The sequence below is a fragment of the Triticum urartu genome, chromosome 6 (assembly GCF_003073215.2).
Source record: "Triticum urartu cultivar G1812 chromosome 6, Tu2.1, whole genome shotgun sequence".
Taxonomy (NCBI): Eukaryota; Viridiplantae; Streptophyta; class Magnoliopsida; order Poales; family Poaceae; genus Triticum; species Triticum urartu.
The window spans coordinates 490,760,320-490,781,182 of NC_053027.1; the positions used below are offsets into that span (position 1 = coordinate 490,760,320).

Sequence of the window (20,863 nt, forward strand, 5' to 3'; positions counted from 1 at the left end):
AAACAATAATATTTCACATTTAATCCGTCCTTAAGTAAGGCAGGAGTACTTTTGATTTACCTCTGAACCAGAAGGCAACAGGCAATCAAGGATGTCCGCCTTCCTCAGCCACCATACGATCCCATGTTTTCAATCTCTCCAAAATATTCTGAGAACGACCACTGAAAGAAGAGTTCCTTCAGCAAAAAGGAGAACATGGTGATACGAAAAGTATGGTTGGGAAATTGCACCGGCGAAGAGCACCAAGGCACGAACCTAACCCGTGTGTTGCAATAGGAGAAAGGAATAATTGATTGATCCTTTTTTCATACATTAATTCGAAAACCGGAGATAGCACTGAGATGGTTGGTGATGGAGATGGTGGTCATTTATCTAATTATCGGATTCCAAAACACTCAAACAAGGTGGGCCTCTGGCCCAACGTTCATGATTCGAAAAAAACATCATGATCCATTTTTTGCAATCTAATAAAAAAGTTAAACCTCCCACTTTCAGATTGTTTGTATACAAACATAGTGCACGTACTTGTAAAATTGATCGATGCAAGTTGGCTACTACAAATCCTCCTATAAATATCTTTATTGTAAGTATGTAGCAGATAACACATCATTCCTAGAGCCCTTGCAACGGATCTAAGTTCAACCAAAGAATTCATTGAAGGAACATCTTACGCTGACAGTCGGACACTATGCCGGCCGCGTTTCAGATGCCTGTATTTCTTTGCTTATGAAATATATGTTTATGTATACATTTGGAACATACATCTAACCTATCACCGAATTATTTAGATTGATTATTCTACTGTCTCCATGCCATTAGTAGTTTAGTACTTGTCCCAGGCATTATTTATTGGAACATATGACATGCATGTGAAACATAAACTTGAAGCAAGAAAGGAGACGGGCTGGAGATTAAGGTGAGGAATATCTGCTATATTGTTATACAACTTGAAATTGCTGCTAATCCCCAATGAAGGGTGAGCCAAAAAAATGTAAAGAAGATGAGAAATATCCACAAGTTGAAACCTGCTAGTCGCCAACTCCTTTCTCTTGATGTGCCTTGGCTGGCAGACACGGCATGCGAAATTTCCACAATGAGCATGAACCATGTTGAACAGGCTCAACTGCAGCCTTGTATTTGCTCTATGACCTGGAGCGTCCCATCGACGATGTTTGACTGCGGCAGAACACTCGCCCCTTGCTTCGCTTATTCGCTCCTCCTTGGCATCCATTGATTTGCCGCCTGCTCGGGCGAGACGGCAGGCACTTGGCGGCGGCTAGGTCAACGGATCCAGCGCCGATTTGTTCTTGACCTGTAGTTGATTAGTTGGGACAGGAGAGCACCCCCGATCCAAGCCTGCAACAGCACGCCTCGGGAGAGCCAAGGCTCGATCCAGAGGAACCAGGCCGCACCGAGGCCCGCCGCCTCACCGCGCGCCACTTCCGGCAGACGGCTGCGAGACGGTAAGCTTCTTTGGTGGGGAGCCGATGCAGGATCTCGTAGACGATGCCGTCGTCCAGGTGCGGCATGGCTTGCATGGCGGCGGCGCTGGAGATCGAGTCCGAAGTGATGGCGTCCGCCATATGCACGTGGAGTCGGAATCAACTAACTGGGTCGGGTGTTAAGTGCGTCTACATGTATATGTAATATACGCAGATATAATAGTACCACCTCGGATGTAGAAAATAATATAGATGAAAAAAAATTGAAAGCGTAAATTCACGAAAAGAAACGTATTGTGACGGTGAACCCACGGAGTCAATCCGTACTTTATTATTAGGGATAGACTAGCAAAAGGGTCCGTGCGTTGCAACGGGAGAGAAAATTCACGTGTTCATGAAAACATCCATCAATGTGACATGATAGCATCGGACAGTGCAAGGCAGTGAGACACACACCAAGATGTAGAAGAAATGTATATCATCAGTGCATTTACCACAAAGCCAGCCTTGACGTTGATAGTGCGGGTCTTACTTCTACAAAATATTAAAATCTTCACTTAGTTAGCTTTATAAATTCACGGGTCCAATTTGCAGCAACGCCGATTGACCTCGCAAAAATATATGTATGCAGTGGCGGAGACAGGGGGACCAGCAGTGGCCCTGGCCCCCCTAACATCATCTATTTGCTGCATATTTTCCGATGAACAGTGCGAAATTAGTGATGTTTTGCTGCTAAATTGATGCTTTGGCCCTCCACAATCAGTATTAAGAGCACTTGGCCCCCCTCATAGAATTTTTCTGGCTCCGTCACTATGCGTCTGGCTTTACATCAACTTCGGTCCTCCTTGCAGTGTTCATGTGGTTGGCTTTGCAACGTCATGCTTCTGACTTGAAATACCATCAAACATCGTCCTTCTGGCTTTGAAACACGATGATTCGAATTTTCCAACAAAAAGAATAGCGGCAACCTGTATGTGGCGTGCTTTCAATGCATGCGTGCCTCCTACAATCCCGCTTAATTGCCCTTCTCTATTGATGCATGCGTAATTAGCCGGACCCATGCAATGCATTGAGCTCCGCTTTCTTCTCTCATCTCTGATGAAATAAATCCCTCTTGATTACCAGCCATGTAAAGCTCGGGCGTCCTCCACTTTCTTCTCTTTAATGTGTCAATCATCCAAAACTGCAGCACATAACCTGGTAGTTTTTAGGCGTACAAACCTGGGCAGTTATTTTTTTTGCCGAGTGCGTGCATCCGGTTTCCGACGGCCAATGCTTGAGACGTATACATCCCTGCAAATCCAATGCCAGATCATCCTTCGCCTTGGCGTCGTTTGTATCAGCTTGAGGAAGGCGTCCGTGGCGATTGATATAATGATATTGTCTTTGCTCGCTTTCTCGTGAACTTGAGCAAATCTTTTTTTTGGAAAACTTGAGCAGCTCCAGCCAGCGAACAATTTCATCTGCTCCGAACGTTGTTGTGGCATGCGACCGAGCACGAGCCCACTGCGTCCCCCGCCGTCCACTTCGCTACCGCACACCAAAGTCGTTGTTGGTCAACTTTTCCTTTCCACCTCAAGCGCCTGGCACATTACCACCTCTCTTTCCACACTGACACTGCTACCATGCACGACCAAACCCCCCACGCTTTTCTCCTCATTGTCATCGCGTGGCCAATGGAGAAGGAGATGGCCACCAGATTACTCCCATTATCGTTGCGACCGAGCAAGGCACAAAGAAACCGCTCCCTCACACGTAGGCAATGGCTACAAGCCGACGAATACCACGACACTGGCGGAGCCACCTTGAAGACGTACCTGTAAGTTTTTTCTTGCAATCTCACATGTCTACTTATCCTGATTTTCCATGGCAATCTCGCTAGACTTTATGTTTAGCAATCCTGGTCGTGCGTACAACTGCCATTCCGCCGATCGTCCGGAGACCAACTGGATCACGATGCTGCTATCTCTCCACACTCTCATAGCTGTAACCCTCCTGTTGCTGCCTTGCCCTGCTCTCCGCTCCATTGAGTTGTGGTCATGGAGAAGTGCAGATGCATCGTTGGTGGAGGAAGATGGAGGAGGAATTGATCCTAGGAGGAGGAGGATGCATCGTTCGTTGGCAACAAGACAGCGACGTGGGGGATGTCTTGCTGGGCAGAAACAGACATCAAGCGATAGTATGATGTTCTAGTCCTCATCTTGTCGCTACCGGCAGAATCCCCTCGAGGGCCACAACCGCCTCGACCTCGAATCTTCCAGCAGCCGTATAACCGACACGATCCATCGAGATACAGTCAATGGAAAAGAAAGCACGTCGTTCCAATCGTCCCCTAACCATGGCCAGTGCGTGGGTGTTCCGGGCGCTTCAGCCGAGGCCGCCACCAGCCTCTCTCGATCTGCGAGACGGCTTCGGCCGAGGCTACCATCGCCTCCTTCATGTACGCCTCGTTATATTCCTCCTCCTCTTTTCTCGATCTGCCAGGCGGGGCAGTGATGCGCTCTGCAAAGATTGGTTCTGGACCGATGATTTAATAGTAGTCCGTACAATAAAATTGGACGGGTAGAAGCAGTGGGCTGATCCGAAATAACGTGGCGGTCAATCGAGTTGATAATATTGCAGAGACAAAATTTAGTATCACCTCGAATATGTTTTAAATTCAAACTGAAAGCGTAAAATCACGGGAAGAAATGTATAGTGACGGTGAACCCACGGAGTCAATCCATACTTTATTATTAGGGAAAGACTAGCAAAAGGGTCCGTGCGTTGCAACGGAAGAAAAAAATCATAATCTCCAATGATCATGACCACATTTTGTTGCATCATCAAAGGGCTGGTGACGCCCCCTTCACGGCACGTTTTCCTGCCCTGTTCTCCATCGCGGTTGACCCGCGAATCTCTGTCGCAGTGGCCCTTATTGACTTAGGGCAGCTCGCCTTCTGACGTCCTTTTGGCCCAGATGAGAATGCCACCTGGCATGACTTGCTCGACTGCATCGCGTTGCACGAGCCTGAACTTGATGTGGAAGATGATCGCACCAGGTGGCGTCTAGAGCCCTTTGCTTTGGCGGCCGCTTAGCCGCCCCAGAGAGAGAGACGCCATCACTTCCATCATCACCTAGCTTCGCGCGATGGCTCTTCAGATGGCGCCACCGCCTCCCCCACCACCACCTGAGCCGGATTAGCTCCCTAGTCATCGTCGCCACCGCCTTGTTTGTTTGTACGTCCCTTGTGTTTGTTTTGGGCTTGTTGTGTTGTGCCCACAGCTGAACCAGTGGAGTGAGTTGTGCGTGCGTGTTGGATCTTTGCCCACGGTGGCGTTGTGTATGCGTGTTGTTCGGATGTTATCTTGTTGACTTTGTGCTTGGTGGTTACTTTATTTATAAAGCGGGACGAAAGCCTTTTTCGTAAGATAAGCTATTACTCTCAATTTTATATCGGTGGTTTATTATGCACTCGTCTTAATCGGCATCAGTAATGCTTAAAGACAATTTATTTTCGTTGGCATGTACTTCCTCCATCAAAAAATAAGTGTCTCAAACTTAGTACAACTTTGTAAGTGTCTCAAGCTTAGTATAACTTTGTACTATAGTTGGTACAAAATTAAGACACTTATTTTGAAATGGAGAGAGTAGGTTATATTTTTTTGATACGTGTGTCCTAACCTGTGTTTATGTAAGTTTTCTAGTTTTTACATTTTAATGGCCAGTCAGTATGGTTTCACAAGGGAGATAAACGGAGCTAAATCTAATTTTGTAACAAAATTATCATGATGATTTTGTAAATTGTAAGATGATATGTCGGCTCAGTCTTTAAAAGATGCTTGTAGTGGTAGAGTCTGTGTCTGCGCGTTCACATGGATGAGTGTACGCGGATATGTATGAGCGCTTGCGTTTGTACGGTATTTAAAAAACAAAATTATCATGCATCAAATCCGGCAACGCGTGCATATAGATTGAATGACATGCGTGCACGCTAAACACGTCCGTGTGGTGACTCGATGATTACTTTCCCGTCCATGAACGATCCAAACTTCCTAGTTTAAGGTTGGCTGATTGCTAAGAAAGAAACCAGCAGCCTCGCACGCTGGTGTTCCACGCGTGTCTAGCGGCCCCCATGCACCGCTCTGCTTCCATAGGTACCTTATCTTCTTGCCCAATCGTATTCCCTGATCCCCCCATCCTGTGTTCCTTCCCTTGCGCCGTCGTCTCTCAATCGCTGTTCATTCTTCAACACACCACGCCTAATAGACTCCCCTCTCTGGGCGACGGGCCATGGAGATGCAGCGATGGGGTAGCGGCCCATGAGCGGCTGTGGTGATGATGGGAGGCTGGTTCTTTTTGGTTTCTTCCTCGCTTGTACCAGTTGTTTTGTCTTCTTCTCTCTAGAGTTGATCTTCCTTGGAGAGGTTTCTTTGTCTTAGCGCAGGTCTTGCCCTCATTCTTGTTTGATTCTTGCAACTCCAGAAGTATGCTTTTTTTTCTCTCTCTCCCTTCACAGGGTTCTTCCAAGTTTTCTTCACACATTATCTCTTTGTATCAAGTCTCCAGGCTGCTTGTTGACTTGTTTAACTCCCCCGTATTTAAATTGGTGAGAATTAGTGCAAAGAAGCGAGGTGGGACTAAGGCTGGTCACAATGGGCAAGAACATAGTCCAGTAACTTACACACTTCCCTAGACTATGTTACTACCTCCACAGTGGGTAGGAACATCTATGTAGTGTCATGCAACAATGTATTTATCAGGTTATAGACTCATTGTTTCTTGGAGTGTGTGATGTTCCGGTAACTTAGCTAGTTACCACAAGCACCTCTCTCTTCATTAAATATGTGACACATAAGCAAAGTTGTATTGGAGTGTGTGATGTTACTCCTAAGTTCCTCCCCATTGTGACCAGCCTAATTATTTGAGAAAGAACATCAGCTTTCAACCCAAGCGTAATGGGGTTCTGTTGGTTGTGTTCTTCTTGATGGAATAGGAGGTCCTGTCTTCGAATCCCATATGAGCACCTTCTTTTCACCTTTTTTTTTATTTTATTAAGCGGATTGTGGAAGCCCACTGGGCATATAGGCCCAGCAAAGCGAGGACCAGGTTACACGGGAAAGGCCCCAGCGAGGCACAAATTGTACTAACAGGGTTTGAGGTTTGAAATTAGTATCACCTTGGATAGTAAAGTAAAATAATGAAAGCGTAAATTCACGGAAAGAAAGCGTATCGTGACGGTGAACCCACGGAGTCAATCTGTGCTTTATTATTAGGGAGAGATTAGGAAGAGATAAATGTACCGTAAGTCACGGTTTTTTTTGGCGAGACCGTAAGTCACGTTGGTCACTCTCTTTAAAAAAAGGTCACACTGGTCACTCTTTTCTAAAATAGATATTTCTTCGACAAGTATTTTCAGACAGAGGAAATATAATGAACCAGTCACAACACTCCATTTGGGAGAAAATAGGTCACATAATGGTTCCAGATGTTGATGTATCCTGCTGATTAGGCTGCTTTTTTGCAAAAAGAACCCTTACTAAAATTTTGGAGTTGTGCAAAACTGTTCACTTCTTCCTATTCTCTGCCCTTTCTCATCCCAAAACAAAACAAAACAAAACAAGAGGAAGTAATGCACTCTCTCTCTCAATAAAAAGAGGAAGTAACGCAGATACTAAAAAAAGGAGAAATAGAGGAAAACATGCATATAAAAAAAGAACATCTAATGTTATCATCACCACTAAAAAAATCACAGAAAACATTTAAGAAATTAGGCAACATCAACTAACCTAGATGCCACAATGTTCACAATTGCATGAGTAAGATATGGACGGTTATTATCTATGCAGAACCACACTTATTCCATAAACTATAACAAATTTCAAAATATTTTTCTTTTTGCGGGCGGAAGAAAATTTTAAGGCCTAAAAAAGAACATACTTCTATTCAGTTTTGTTGATTGTGAACAGGAAGTCGTCAAGGCCACGGTCCTGCCAGACGAGCGCTCAGGAGAAGAAACTGTGAAAGCTTCGCTGCCAATGACCAAAAGTCCTCACATGCCTCACAACGGCACCAGATTTCATACCAACATGGCGGAGAGTAGGCCGGAGGACCAAACTGCAAAGGGAAGTCGTCGCTGCCACCATACTAACTACCTTGCATACTCTAACCTCATTGGCCCGAAATACACGCAGAAATACCACAACGAGCCATCAATGCTACCGTAGCACTGACAACGTTGCAATGGAGAGCTTCGAGAAAAAGAGAGGAGAGTTTTAGGACCATGGTCCACCCGAACCCATACTCTGTGCCGTTCGATGTATACTACTGCTATCCATATGGATCCGTGTCCTGTTATAATTTGAATTCTTGGTTTGCATACAAACCTCTCTACAATCCCCTCCATAAGCCTGCTCGTCGTCAGCCCATTCCTAGGACTGCACACTCACATTTTTTTACTGAGGACATTTCCAACAGTTATAAGATAAGTGTTGGTAAATTTGCCACCTAAGACATAGTGATGATGTGGCATGTATTAAATGTGGCGAAATTGCTTTACACACGACACTACACGCACGATCTGCGAACGATGCATCCCTCCCCAACAGTGATTCCTGCCTGCACGCTTGCTTTTGATGCTGCCAAGTAGGATCGTGCAGGCGTCGGCTGTAAAACTGTCGTCCGTGTAGCAGCGCTGTAAATGTAGGGAGAGAACAAAGTTGTATGTAGATTAACCAACAACCTTTGCACAAGCTCCAAGATGAAATAGAGAGCAATCGCATTTATTTTCTCACCATCTTTTGAATAGTTTACATACAACCTATTGGAGTAGTTGTATGATAGCTTGTTGGTTGATGACATGAACATTTTACCAACAAGGCTAACATACAACCTGTTGGAGATGCTCTAAGATGGTTTTGCACACTTTCCTAAGCAACTGTAGCACATGAGGTCAGCCGAGGATTTAAATATCATGTCATGTCGAGCAGTGGTTGCATGTAGTACTTTCAAGATCTAAAAAGAAAAAAAAATTGAGTAATATGTTCCAAAAAAAGAAAAAAAAAGACAATCTACATTTCAAAAAGAAAAGAAAAACTATGTTTCTTAGAAATAAAAATAAAAAGACAATCTACTCCTCAATGAAGAAAAGATAATATGTTCCAAAAAAGAAAAAAAAAGACAATCTACTCCTAAAAAAAGACTATGTTTCTAAAAAATAGAAATCTATACACCATGAAAATAATTACAAGTAGTAAATATAATCCTTCTCCAATGCATGCACACACACATTTAATTAACTCGTAAAAGAAGTTGTCATTCCCGTAAAATAATTGCATAGACAGAAACGAAAATATTGAAGTGTTTATGCGGGGGGACAAGATTGAGTAGATCGATGCATACCTCTTATTTTATTCCTTACCCACCTCAACATGCAATAGGGTGATTAGTAACCATGGGGCTGATAATTGTTGGTCGATGATTCCCGCTATATTTTAGGCAGCAGGATTGGCACATATCCCAATAAAATGTCTTATAAGATCAATGGCATTGAGTATAGATTTGGGTGAACCATGATGCCGAACAATATTTTCACGAGAAAAATTATTCGTCAGATTGGCATCACCAAAGAAAGCCTCCGCATATAATCCAACTAAAGTCCCAAAACGGATAAAAACTAGCTTCATCCGGCAAATCAGGACCTCCCCGCACTCCCAGACTGACAAAGCCGGCAGAGGAGGGGTAACAGCGCGGTGTGTCCTGAAAATCTCCTCTCCAGTTTGGAGAGGAGACCTTTTACTTGATGTACTCCCTTTGTTTTGACTGTGTACATGCAGGGATCAGGGTTATTTTTATACAGTTTGTAGCATCAACTAATATAGCCCACGCGGTGGCATGCCGCGCCTGGTGATACATTATATTTATACGGATTGTAAAGGCCATTCTTATATTTTTAATGACAGAATCGCATAACTAAAATTCAGAAAGAGCTCTAAAAGGTGGAAAATGAGTACATTTATTACAGCCATGTATGATAAATACTGATGAACGGAAGTGTACACGCTACTAATAAGGTCTACTTATTGGCACATTATAGAGACCGTTCTATGAAACATACCATATACAATGATGCAACTGCATGAAAGTAAATGATTGCGGATGGCCTAGTTGAGTTAAATCATCCTAGTGTAGCCCCCTGTAAGATAGTTTGTAATGAAGTAGTCAAGAGCTTTTGCAAATTCCTCTATCTGTCCAACGGGTGTCTTAGCTCCTTTGTATGTAATGATGGGATCATTTCTCTGAGGACGTTGGGGTACATGCGAAGAAGTGCCACGTCGGAGAAATCATTGCATATTATCGCCAAGATCATTGTTTGTCTTGCAAATTCATTCTGTTGGGTACTTACTTGCTAGCGAGCCATGTCGAATTTTCATGCCCGTGCGGTGGCACGCCGCGCCTATTGATACTTTATGTGAGAAATTCTATGTGCAATAATATTAAACTTCATATAGCAATTATTTTATTATTTTATTCACTTTTTACGTGTTCACTTCAAATTTTATATTATGGTGTATGTGAAAAAATTATATTGGTACAAATGCTATAATCTTTCATAAAGAAAAAATTTATTAAATGAAAAGAGTCAGTACATTAATTGCACATAAAGAGAATACATATTGATATTGCATGATAAATTTCTGATTCCTTGGTAATTCAAGGCATCCTTGTTTGACCGCCCATTGGTTTAGTGTTCGTAATGAAATGATAGTTGAGGAAGTTCACATCAGTAGTTAACATGATAGAGCTTGTATATGGGGCAGTTGTTCAGCTTTAGTAAGAAAAACAGATTGTTAATGCCTTGCAATTGCTTCTGGCTTTTCACCCCGTAAGGGTCTTATTATGTAAGTTAATAGTATGTCATCCAAATTCATCATAGCTTGATGCATCCATACAATAAATATGAGAAGGGATCGTTCAAAAAAATAAATATGAGAAGGGGTTAAAACCATATCTCTAGTATTGATGCCTACATACAACAAATATGATAAGGGGGTAAACCCATATTATTTAGTCTTGATGCTTGCATAGAACAAATATTAAAAGGGAGTAAATCATGGTCATCCCAAAAACCATATTATTAAATTAACAGCAGATGCAGCAAATGACACGAGACCATGAAGAATATATCCCACACCGGAACCGCCGTGGGTTTAACGGTTGCAAATTCCTGCACCAAGGACAGATAGTAAATGTTTGCAGCAATGATGGAAGGGATACTATACCTTAAGAGCACAAACATGAACCTGAAGCTAAATAACACCAATCAATTAGTGGCCATCTCTAAACCTTTAGTCTACAAGAAAAGGCTTCAAAATAATCGACAGAAGCAATCCCTATATGGATTATCAACAAGAAAGAGGATTAGGAGAAACCTTGTCTTATTACATAGCAATGATAGTACCAGAATTTTGACCACTTGCAAATCTCCCTCGCTGTTGAGCTGCACAAAAAATATGAGAGAGAGAGAGAAATGATCACACGAACTTGGACGTACGCGAAACCTCGTCGGACCATGCAAGGGGATACAACCCGGATGGCATGCATCGCGGTTTGAGTGCACTTCATGTTCAACAACATCACATAGCAGTGCAGTGCGCAATGCCAGGTCGTGCCTTGTTGATGGACGTTTCACGTTGAGATCCACGTACTCATCCACATGCCCGCAGCATCATCAGCAACAGCCGATCCTGGCTAACAACGGACCACTCCGGCTCCAGTCGCTCCTGCGTAGTGTGGCTGCCTTCGAGACCATCCTATTGTCTGCTGCACCGCCTCCCTCCGTCCCGACGCTGCAACCTAACCCCTTGTCGGCGCCACAGAGCAACCTGCTGTCTGCTGCACCAGGAGCATCCGCCCTCGCCACTGTCACACCGCTCGCACTGGCAAGTGATCGTTATCCGGCGGTGGTGATGCCGTCGTCGTTGTCGTAGAGGTTGTTGCCGCTGGATCTATGCTCTCCGAACAGGGCGTCCTACTACGTCCGAGCGGAGACCATGGCCCCGCCAAGGGGATACGCAAGCGTCGGCCGCCGGGACACCCAGTTTCCGCGCAGCCCGTAACCAATCGACAACATCTTCGACGTAGTCACCGTCGACTGCGGACGGTCGGTTGGACGGACTCAGGGCGATGCCGGAGCCGAAGCTGTGGCTGATCCTCACCAGGCCCGCCAACACCGCAAAGAAGGTCAAGGGAGATTAGGAGGCTCGGGGCAGCAGCAGCGAGTTGCCGACAGCCAGGGCGCGGCGGCGGCAACAGCCGATCATCAGAGGACGAAGCATGCTCCATACATACGGGCCGAGCCGAGACAACGGCCGACGCAGCAAGACAACCCGAACCACCACACCGGCCAACCAGAGCTCCCCACGACGGAGGAGGCCGAGAAGGACGCCGCGGTTTATTATGACAGGAAGAAGGATATACCATAGAAACAGTATATGCTAACCCAAAGAAAACCTAGCACAATGATATGAGAAGAAGGACGATCTATTTATAACCCACAGGACGTAAGCGATGGTGGTATGTGACGAGGTTTCGAGATCAAACGACTACAGTGGCGCAAACCAGAAACAAAAAGCAGACTCTAGATCGAAACATGAAAGCGGCACCGATCAAAAAACGCAAGAACCCTCCAGATCAGGTGATGGAAGCGGCACCGTTTTTCACCATAGAGCGGCAAAATCGCTAACCGCATCCAACCGCACCCAAGAATTCAGCACACAAGTTCAAAAAATTTAAAACTAAACGCCGAATTCACAAAGCGTTTGTACACAGCCATTTACCAAAATAATACCACGTGTCAAGCCCAAAATTCACCATGGGTCACTTTCATCCAAGTGGATGAATGTTGGGGCAAAAACCTTGCATGGAATAGAGGCTTGGGTATTTGATGCAATTATAAATTTTACTGAATTATTTTATCATCGAATGATGAGATTGACCCGAAAGATAAACCAGTCCCTACTGCACTGCCTCGAGTGGACGGCAAGCTTGGCCAATAGGATGACGAATGACCATACATGCATACACGGTAGCTGAATGGAGACTGGATGTCGACGGATACCTATTGCATCAAGCTGAACTGACCTCATCTGTCCGTTTCCTTACAAATGTATCAGACTATCAGTACTACGATGTTGAAAGCTAACAGGTAGCCTTGGATTAACGTAAAACTCTACTGTAGATCTTTCCTTCTTCTTGGCACCTTGATCCCAGTAGTCAACATTTTTTTTACATAAATAAGATGTAACAGTTGCCAACTGCATGAAGGAAGTTTCTTCATCTTACCTCCGGTCTAGTTGTAGTTGGTATTCAGACACACCTACCTCAGAAGGCTTTGAGATGGATCTTGCAATATCCGCCGTTACAGGTGACCTCGCCAGCCGATTCATCTCTTTCCTCATGAACAAATGTGCGGATCATCTGTACTCAGAGCAGAAGGTGGAGAGGCTACAACAGCTCTTGCTGAGAGTTCGCACGGTCGTGGAGGAGGCGGACGGACGATGCATCACCAACTCGCATATGCTCATGCAGTTGAAGACGCTATCGGCAGCCATGTACCAAGGGTACCATGTCTTGGACAGCATCAGGTACAGGCATGGTTTTCACTTTCATTGAGATTTCGATGGAATTCAGAATTTCATTAATTTCAGTAGTCACTGAATATTTACCTTTAGGCCAAAATATTTCAACAATTTCAGTAGTACACGCGAATTCAAATATTGTTCAAAAACAATTCCAAAAGGTCTAACTATTTAAGTGACTTCAAGTGAATATTTTGGTCTTTTGGCCGAAACACGAACAGAAATCACTGAAATTTCAGTGATTTCGGTTGGTGCTGAAATTTTTCTTAAATTGAAAGTGAAAACCTTGGGTACAGGCAACATAAGGAGGCATCCAAGGACTTGGTGAGCGATCCATCTACCTCGTCTGATTATATCATTCCTTTCAAACGTGCTCGCACGACCAATAGTCCTTCGCCAAACAAGGCATTCAACTCGGAGTTACAAAGTGCACTTCGGAATCTGGAAGCTGCTGTTGACCACATGGTGGAGTTTGTCGTGCTTTTGGGCGGATGCGAGCACGTCTCCCGGAGACCGTATGATGCCTATCTTCAGGTCGACAACTTCATGTTTGGTCGGCATGTCGAGAAGCAGAAGATCATCAACTTCTTGCTGCAAGAGAACATACCTGGTCCTCCGGCAGTGCTACCAGTCGTTGGTGGACGTGGAGTTGGGAAGAAAACTCTTGTTGCACATGTATGCAGGTATTTTTTTTGCAAAATTCATCTACCTCGTCTGATTATATCATTCCTTTCAAACGTGCTTGCGCAACCAAAATAGTTGTTCACCAAACAAGGCCTCCAATAGTTGCACATGTATGCAGGTATGACAGGGTGCGTTCTCACTTCGCAGTTATTTTGCACCTGAGTGGAGACGGTCTTACCAAAATAACAGACCATGAAATCCCGTCAGGGAAGATACTGGTAGTTGTCGAGTTTGCTTCTGATGTAGATGACGATGACTGGAGGACATTCTATTCCTCTGTTACCAGCATGGACAGAGGAAGCAAAGTGATAATCTTAGGCCGAAATGAAAGGTTGAAGAAACTTGGGACTGTCCAGACTATTTCTCTGAACCGTCTGGCATTCGAGGAGTACAAGTACCTGCTCAAGACACTCGCATTCGGAAGCGCGAACCCCGGGGACCATCCGCGGTTAGCAGCGATTGTGGAAGAGTTTTCTGTGGTGTTGGGAGGATCACTCATCCCAGGAAACTTGATTGCACATGCAGTGAGAAAGAACCTGAATGCCCATTTCTGGCTTAGCACATTGAACAGGATCAGAATCACAATGAAGATGAACATTTCCAGGTTTGGCGCCCATCCAAATGAGCTTTTGGATCAAGGCCGTCCGGTACACCTCGGCCCTCACTACCTCTTGTCTCCTGCTGCTCCCTCTCCTAGCTCTCCAAATAGTAGTCTACCCAAACTGGTATTTGGGGACTCGCTAGCAGAAGCAGGCCATACTGTTCCACCGAAGGGAGATTTTTGGCTAATCGCATGGGAGTCAAGGTTACCGCCATACACTTCATTTTCTCATCTGGTTCGCTTTGTTCCAAGTTGTGTCGATGATAAGCCGGAAGCATCCTTGTCAGGGAAGAAGCGTCTGGGGCCATCTGCCTAGTCTCATTCCACATATCTTCAAGCAGCATTTATATATCTTTTGAGATATTTATAGATCTGAGTATAATGTAACAATAAACTTACCGAATTGATCATAATCAGCTTCTTTTTCTTTTTAGTTTGGACAAGAGTCACAGGAAAAGATATGTATGTGCCATTGGTTGGTTCGTACGGATGGGTTCCGAATTGGCAGATTATGTATAGCATTGGTTATCTTGATTAGTATAGGGACCTTTAACTATCTAAGTAAGAACATATTATGAACTTTTATTCATCATGGTTGGTGTGACTAGGGAGAAGAAATATATTGTATGCATCACGTGACTTTTCATGTAAAAAAAGATCATGCGACTGAGATACATTTTCCCATCTGTATGAATTTCATAAAATTCACAAAATAAAAAAAATGATTGGTATCTTTGAAGGTGTTAAGGGCACTAGTAGATCTCTCGGGATCCATCCTATTCGAAGGAAGCTTTCAATGGTTTCAACTTAGTGCTGGACGGTGCTTTGGAATAATACGTTCAATAAAACAATAAGAAAGTCACTATCAACTAATGGGTAAATTCTGCCCCTTCTATTGTTTACTTGCTTAAAAATATTATACTGACACTATCCGAAAAACAAAGTACTGTTATAAAAGAGGGCATTTAACACGCACTAAGTAGAAGTTCTGAATCAAATAGTACACTTTTTGGTTTGCTAAAATGGCAATGTGGTTGATAAAACTGCTTCAGACATGAAATAATGTCATTTCTTACAAGTTTGTTTACAATTACAGGGCATTGTTCAGATAAGCTGTCGACTTCCCTTGAAATTGCACGGGAAAGTCGAATAAATTAAACTTGGAAAACTACAAACTTAGTTACTCACCAAAAATATCTGCAGCAAAACTCTGTTTGCAAGTGACAATGTCCCACTAATCCACAACAGCAATCAAACTCCACCAAAATCTGCCAACAAAACGCAACAGTGAGGTAAAAATAAATCACTTCAATCAGCTTGCATTAACTTTGAAGCATACTTGTCTGCTACTCTGCTATTGCCCATTCCAACACAGCAGCTAAGCTAACCCTTGTCAGAGCATTAAAAATTGCAGGAGGAAGCAGCAGTACAAGTCACCTCCCAACCTTTCTAGGCATCTCAAAATGTACACCATTTGTTCCTCACAAAAATTAGGAGACAACAGCAATGATATACCCAACAAGCTAACTACAATATTCTTGTCGTACTTGAAAGACATGTGCCCTGCAGAATAGAAAAGAAAGAAGGAAATGATCAAATGAGAATGGGAGTGTAGATACAGGCTTGCATCAGAAGAAAATATATGGTAACAATGACTCAAACCATATACTGTAGCCATAAAAGCAAATAAGACTAATAATGACTGAAACTCATATATGCAATAACAATGACTCCAACCATATAATGTAGTCATAAAAGCAAATATGACTACTGCCTGAAACTCGTATATGATCCTCTCCGGTTTGGAGTCATTGTTACGTTTTACTTGATGTGCTCCTTTGTTTTGGCTGTGTGCATGCAGGGATCGAGGTTAGTTTTATACAGTTTGTAGTATCAATTTGATGCGATTATAAATTTTACTGAATTATTTTATCATCGAACGATGAGATTGACCCGAAAGATAAGCCTGTCGCTACTGCACTGTCTCGAGTGGACCGCAAGCTTGGCCAATAGGATGACGAATGACCGTACATGCATACACGGTAGCTGAATAGAGACTGGATGTTAACGTATACCTGTTGCATCAAGCTGAATTGACCTCATCTGTCCGTTTCCTTACTTATGTATCAGGCTATCAGTAGTTCAGTACTACGATGTTGAAAGCTGACAGGTAGCCTTGGATCTTTCTTCTTGGCACCTTGATCCCAGTAGTCAACATTTTTTTTCACATAAACACGATGTAACAGCTGCCATAGGCATGAAGGAAGTTTCTTCATGCATTATGTGGATGGACCGACGGTGATACCGATTTTAGATATAGCGAGTGAGAGCACTCCACGTTATCGAGTTTGAAAGTGTGAGTGGTGGCTTCAGATGGCTTGATGTATGTTCTTGTCAGACCTTTGTTGAATAATTAATAAAAATGGCCGTATGCATCGATTGATTTTTAACCTTCTTTTCCAAAAGAAAACCTCCGGTCTAGGCTATAGTTGGTATTCAGACACACCTACCTCAGAAGACTTTGAGATGGATCTTGCAATATCCGCCGTTACAGGTGACCTCGCCAGCCGATTCATCTCTTTCCTCATGAACAAATATGTGGATCATCTGTACTCGGAGCAGAAGGTGGAGAGGCTGCAACAACTCTTGTTGAGAGTTCACACGGTCGTCGAGGAGGCGGACAGATGCCACATCACCAACTCTTGTATGCTCATGCAGTTGAAGCAGCTATCGGCAGCCATGTACCAAGGGTACCATGTCTTGGACAGCATCAGGTACCGGCAACATAAGGAGGCATCCAAGGACTTGGTGAGCGATTCATTTACCTCGTCCGATTATGTCATTCCTTTCAAACGTGCTCGCACAACCAATAGTTCTTCGGCAAACAAGGCCTCCAACTCGGGATTACAAAGTGCACTTCAGAATCTGGAAGCCGCTGTTGCTGACATGGTGGAGTTTGTTGTGCTTTTGGGCGGATGCGAGCGCATCTCCCGGAGACCGTATGATGCCTATCTTCAGGTCGACAACTTCATGTTTGGTCGGCATGTCGAGAAGCAGAAGATCATCAACTTCTTGCTGCAACAGGGCATACCTGGTCCTCCGGCGGTACTACCGATCATTGGTAGACGTGGAGTTGGGAAGAAAACTCTTGTTGCACATGTATGCAGCCATGAAACTGTGCGTTCTCACTTCACAGTTATTTTGCAACTGAGTGGAGACGATCTTACCAGGATGACAAACCATGATATTCCGTCAGGGAAGACACTGGTAGTTGTCGAGTTTGCTTCCGATGTAGATGACGATGACTGGAAGACATACTATTCATCTGTTACGGGTATGGAAACAGGAAGCAAAGTGATAATCTTAGGTCGAAATGAAAGCTTGAAGAAACTTGGGACCGTCCAGAGTATTTCTCTGAACCGTCTGGCATTCGAGGAGTACAGGTACCTGCTCAAGACGCTCGCATTCGGAAGCGTGAACCCGGGAGACCATCCTCGGTTAGCAACGATAGTGGAAGAGTTCGCTGTGGTGCTGGAAGGATCACTCATTTCAGCTAACTTGCTTGGATATGCAGTGAGAAACAATCTAAATGCCCATTTCTGTCTTAGCACATTGAACAAGATCAGAATCACAAGGAAGATGATCATGTCCAGGTTTGGCTGCCATCCAAATGGCCTTTTCGATCAAGGCCGTCCGGTGCACTTCGGCCCTCACCACCTCTTGTCTCCTGCTACTCGCCTTATACCCTCTGCTAGCTGTCTGGATAATAGTCTACCCAAAATCATATTCGGGGACTTACTAGCAGAACCAGGCCATATTGTTCCAACGAAGGGAGATTTTAGGCTGATCTCTTGGGAATCAAGGTTACCACCATACAATGTGTTTGTTCATCTGGTTCGCTTTGTTCCAAGTTGTGTGGATGATAAGCCTGAAGCATCCTTGTCAGGGAAGAAGCGTCCGGGGCCATCTATGTAGTCTCATGCCACATATCTTCAAGTAGCATTTATAGATCTTATGAGATATTTATAGATCCGAGTATAATGTAATAAACATACTAAATTGATCATAATCAGCTATTTTTAGTTTGGACAAGAGTCACAGAAAAGTTATATGTGCCCATCGGTTGGTTCATAGGGATGAGTTCCGAATTGGCAGAGTATGTATAGTGTTTATTATGTTGATTAGTATATGAACTTTTAACCATCTCTGTAAGAATATGCTATGAGCTTTTATTCGTCATGCTAGGTGTGATTACACAGAATAAATATATTGTATGCATCACGTGACTTTACATGTAAAAAACATGGCGTGACAGAGATACATTTTCACGTTTGTATGAATTTCAGAAAATTCAGAAACTTTAAAAAAGTGATTGGTATCTTTGAAGGTGTTAAAGGCACCAGTAGATCTCTCAGGATCCATATGTTCAATTAAACAATAAGAAAGTCACTATCAAGTAATGAATTGCGAGAATGGTAAACAATGAGATAATCATTTTAGGAAATGATGTGAAACTGGAAAGTATAGGTACCCGACACTTGCATTCGGAAGAGTTCACTGTGGTGCTGGTAGGATCACTCGTCCCAGCCAACTTGCTTGGATAATCAGTGAGAAAGAATTTGAGTGTGCGTTTTTGGCTTAGCAAATTGAACAAGATCAGAACGAACCACCATAAAGATGAACATGTTCAGGTTTGGTTTCCATCCAAACTAGAGGCGTTGGTGCGCTCCGCTACGCCCGGTAATTAGCACATTGAGACTGTTGGTTCTTCATCTACTTCACTCTTTTCGCAGAAGATTTTCTCAACAAGATAAAATATAGCTTGGGAAATAATGTACATTGGAGCTGAGGTCATTCGGCTCAGTCAAAGATTTACTTACAGTTTAGGATCATGAACTAGGATACTGGTTATTTTGCAATGAACTCTGATGTTTGGTCGCAATGGAGGTCATTAAATAGTACACTTTTTGGTTTGCTAAAATGGCAATATAGTTAATAAAACTGCTTCGGACATGAAATAATGTCATTTCTTGCAACTTTGATTACAATTGCAGGGCATTGTTCAGATAAGCCGTCGACTTCCCTTGAAATTGCACGGGAAAGTCAACAAATTAAACTTGGCAAACTACAAACTTAGTTGCTCACCGAAAATATCTGTAGCAGAACTCTGTTTGCAAGTGATAATGTCCCACCATTCCACAACAGCAATCAAACTCCACAAAAATCTGCCAACAAAATGCAACTGTGAGGTAAAAATAAATCACTTCAATCAGCTTGTATTAACTTTGTAGCATACTTGTCTGCTATTGTCCATTCCAACACAGCTGCTAAGGTAACCTTTGTCAGAGCATTAGAAATTGCAGGAGGAAGCACCAGTACAAGTTCACCTCCCAACCTTTCGAGGCATCTCGGATTTACACGCAAAATGTGCACTATTCGTTCATCACAAAAATTAGGAGGCAACAGCAGTGATATACCCAACAAGTTAACTACAATATTTTTATTGTACTTCATGCATATGTATAGCACCGACGATTCTAGTAGTTTCTGAATGTGGATTCATTGCTGATCCATTAAGTATGTCTCTCTTATCTTGTTTGTGGGGTTTGCAGACCCGTAGGAGAGATCTTGCTGCTGCTCTTATTCCAAGAGGGTTTAATCTGGATCCTAGGAAAATGGACAAAGATTTGCTTTCTTTAAACATATTTTCTTTTGCAAGTAAATATTACACAATATCAAAGCAACCATCGTGGTTTGGACTATTTCAGGCAGGACTAGCTTTGTTAGGATTCAAGGTTGTAGCTTTCGACAAGATGGTAATATACCTTTAAGATGGTTAGCTTTGTTAAATACTACATCTTGTGGAATGAGCTATCAAAGTAGATACTAAATTTCAGTGTCTTCCAATTTTGTGTACTGTAAACATGAAATTCAAAGATGCCAGGACACAAAAAAAAAATTGCATAGCGGAAGGTTAGAACTTGGAAGAGGACCCAGCAGGCAGCGGCGGCGTGGAGGAGGAGGAGCAGTCCGGCGGCGTCGAGCCGTTGAGCCGTCAGCCGGGAGGACTGGAGGAGGAGGCGCGTCTAGGGTTGGAAATTGGGGATCGTTCTCGATCGGTTTCTCCAGGTTCAGGTCGCTCCGTGAACTGAATCCATCTAATGGGCTGGGCCACAACGTGTATATACTACTACTATATGGGCTCACTTAAGACCATTCAGTTTTTTTTTAGGGACTTAAGACCATTCAGTTTGCTTGTTCTTCCTCCTCGGAAGCAACTAGTTAACACGAGAGCAACTAAGTAAGAAGTACTCCTTCAAACAAGAAGCTTTACAACCTCCTTGAAATATTGAGGGCCAAGTCTGTTTTGTGTTTTATGTGCAGGTAGCGAGGACTTTTGCAAAAGATATTCGTACTGGTTCGATAAACCTTAATTCTCAATCGAGGGAAATACTTATTGTCAGGTTAATTCACCCTTACACTTAGGGTTACCCAACCACACTTAGGAGAGAGCAAG

General features: G+C 43.5%; 3 protein-coding genes across 6 annotated transcripts; 2 read left to right on the top strand and 1 right to left on the bottom strand.

Annotated features, from left to right (window-relative positions):
* Nucleotides 1–11,975: 11,975 nt before the first annotated feature.
* LOC125514485 (putative disease resistance protein At3g14460) lies at nucleotides 11,976–14,938 on the top strand. Its single transcript, XM_048679825.1, has 3 exons — nucleotides 11,976–13,067; nucleotides 13,358–13,744; nucleotides 13,864–14,938. Exons 1-3 carry the CDS (start codon nucleotides 12,742–12,744, stop codon nucleotides 14,660–14,662), a joined length of 1,512 nt encoding a protein of 503 aa, XP_048535782.1. The 5' UTR covers nucleotides 11,976–12,741; the 3' UTR covers nucleotides 14,663–14,938.
* Nucleotides 14,939–15,069: 131 nt separating this feature from the next.
* On the bottom strand, nucleotides 15,070–20,491 carry LOC125514486. Of its 4 annotated transcripts, XM_048679827.1 has the most exons (4): nucleotides 19,643–20,491; nucleotides 19,492–19,571; nucleotides 15,792–15,909; nucleotides 15,070–15,614 (listed from the first exon to the last, which is right to left on the bottom strand). In XM_048679827.1, the coding sequence occupies exons 1-4, from the start codon at nucleotides 19,858–19,860 to the stop codon at nucleotides 15,581–15,583; spliced, it is 450 nt and encodes a 149-aa protein (XP_048535784.1). In that variant the 5' UTR covers nucleotides 19,861–20,491; the 3' UTR covers nucleotides 15,070–15,580. The 4 variants fall into 4 exon arrangements, 2 of the variants coding, with proteins under 2 accessions (XP_048535784.1, XP_048535783.1); XR_007286476.1 differs by having other exon boundaries at nucleotides 15,070–15,909; nucleotides 20,340–20,491; XR_007286475.1 differs by having other exon boundaries at nucleotides 15,686–15,909; nucleotides 19,492–20,491.
* On the top strand, nucleotides 16,478–18,581 carry LOC125514484. Its single transcript, XM_048679824.1, has one exon. The coding sequence runs from the start codon at nucleotides 16,777–16,779 to the stop codon at nucleotides 18,319–18,321; it is 1,545 nt and encodes a 514-aa protein (XP_048535781.1). The 5' UTR covers nucleotides 16,478–16,776; the 3' UTR covers nucleotides 18,322–18,581.
* Nucleotides 20,492–20,863: the final 372 nt, after the last annotated feature.

What these genes read in the sequence shown, in the direction of transcription:
- LOC125514485 (XM_048679825.1), top strand. Translation starts at nt 12,742, where the DNA reads ATGAAGGAAGTTTCTTCATCTTACCTCCGGTCTAGTTGTAGTTGGTAT. An exon ending in CATGTCTTGGACAGCATCAG is followed by an intron (nt 13,068 to 13,357) that starts GTACAGGCATGG and finishes CCTTGGGTACAG; the next exon opens with GCAACATAAGGAGGCATCCA. An exon ending in CTTGTTGCACATGTATGCAG is followed by an intron (nt 13,745 to 13,863) that starts GTATTTTTTTTG and finishes ACATGTATGCAG; the next exon opens with GTATGACAGGGTGCGTTCTC.
- LOC125514484 (XM_048679824.1), top strand. Translation starts at nt 16,777, where the DNA reads ATGCATCGATTGATTTTTAACCTTCTTTTCCAAAAGAAAACCTCCGGT.
- LOC125514486 (XM_048679826.1), bottom strand. Translation starts at nt 19,860, where the DNA reads ATGAAGTACAATAAAAATATTGTAGTTAACTTGTTGGGTATATCACTG. An exon ending in GAATGGACAATAGCAGACAA is followed by an intron (nt 19,572 to 19,642) that starts GTATGCTACAAA and finishes TTTTGTTGGCAG; the next exon opens with ATTTTTGTGGAGTTTGATTG. An exon ending in TTCTGCTACAGATATTTTCG is followed by an intron (nt 15,910 to 19,491) that starts GTGAGCAACTAA and finishes TCTATTCTGCAG; the next exon opens with GGCACATGTCTTTCAAGTAC.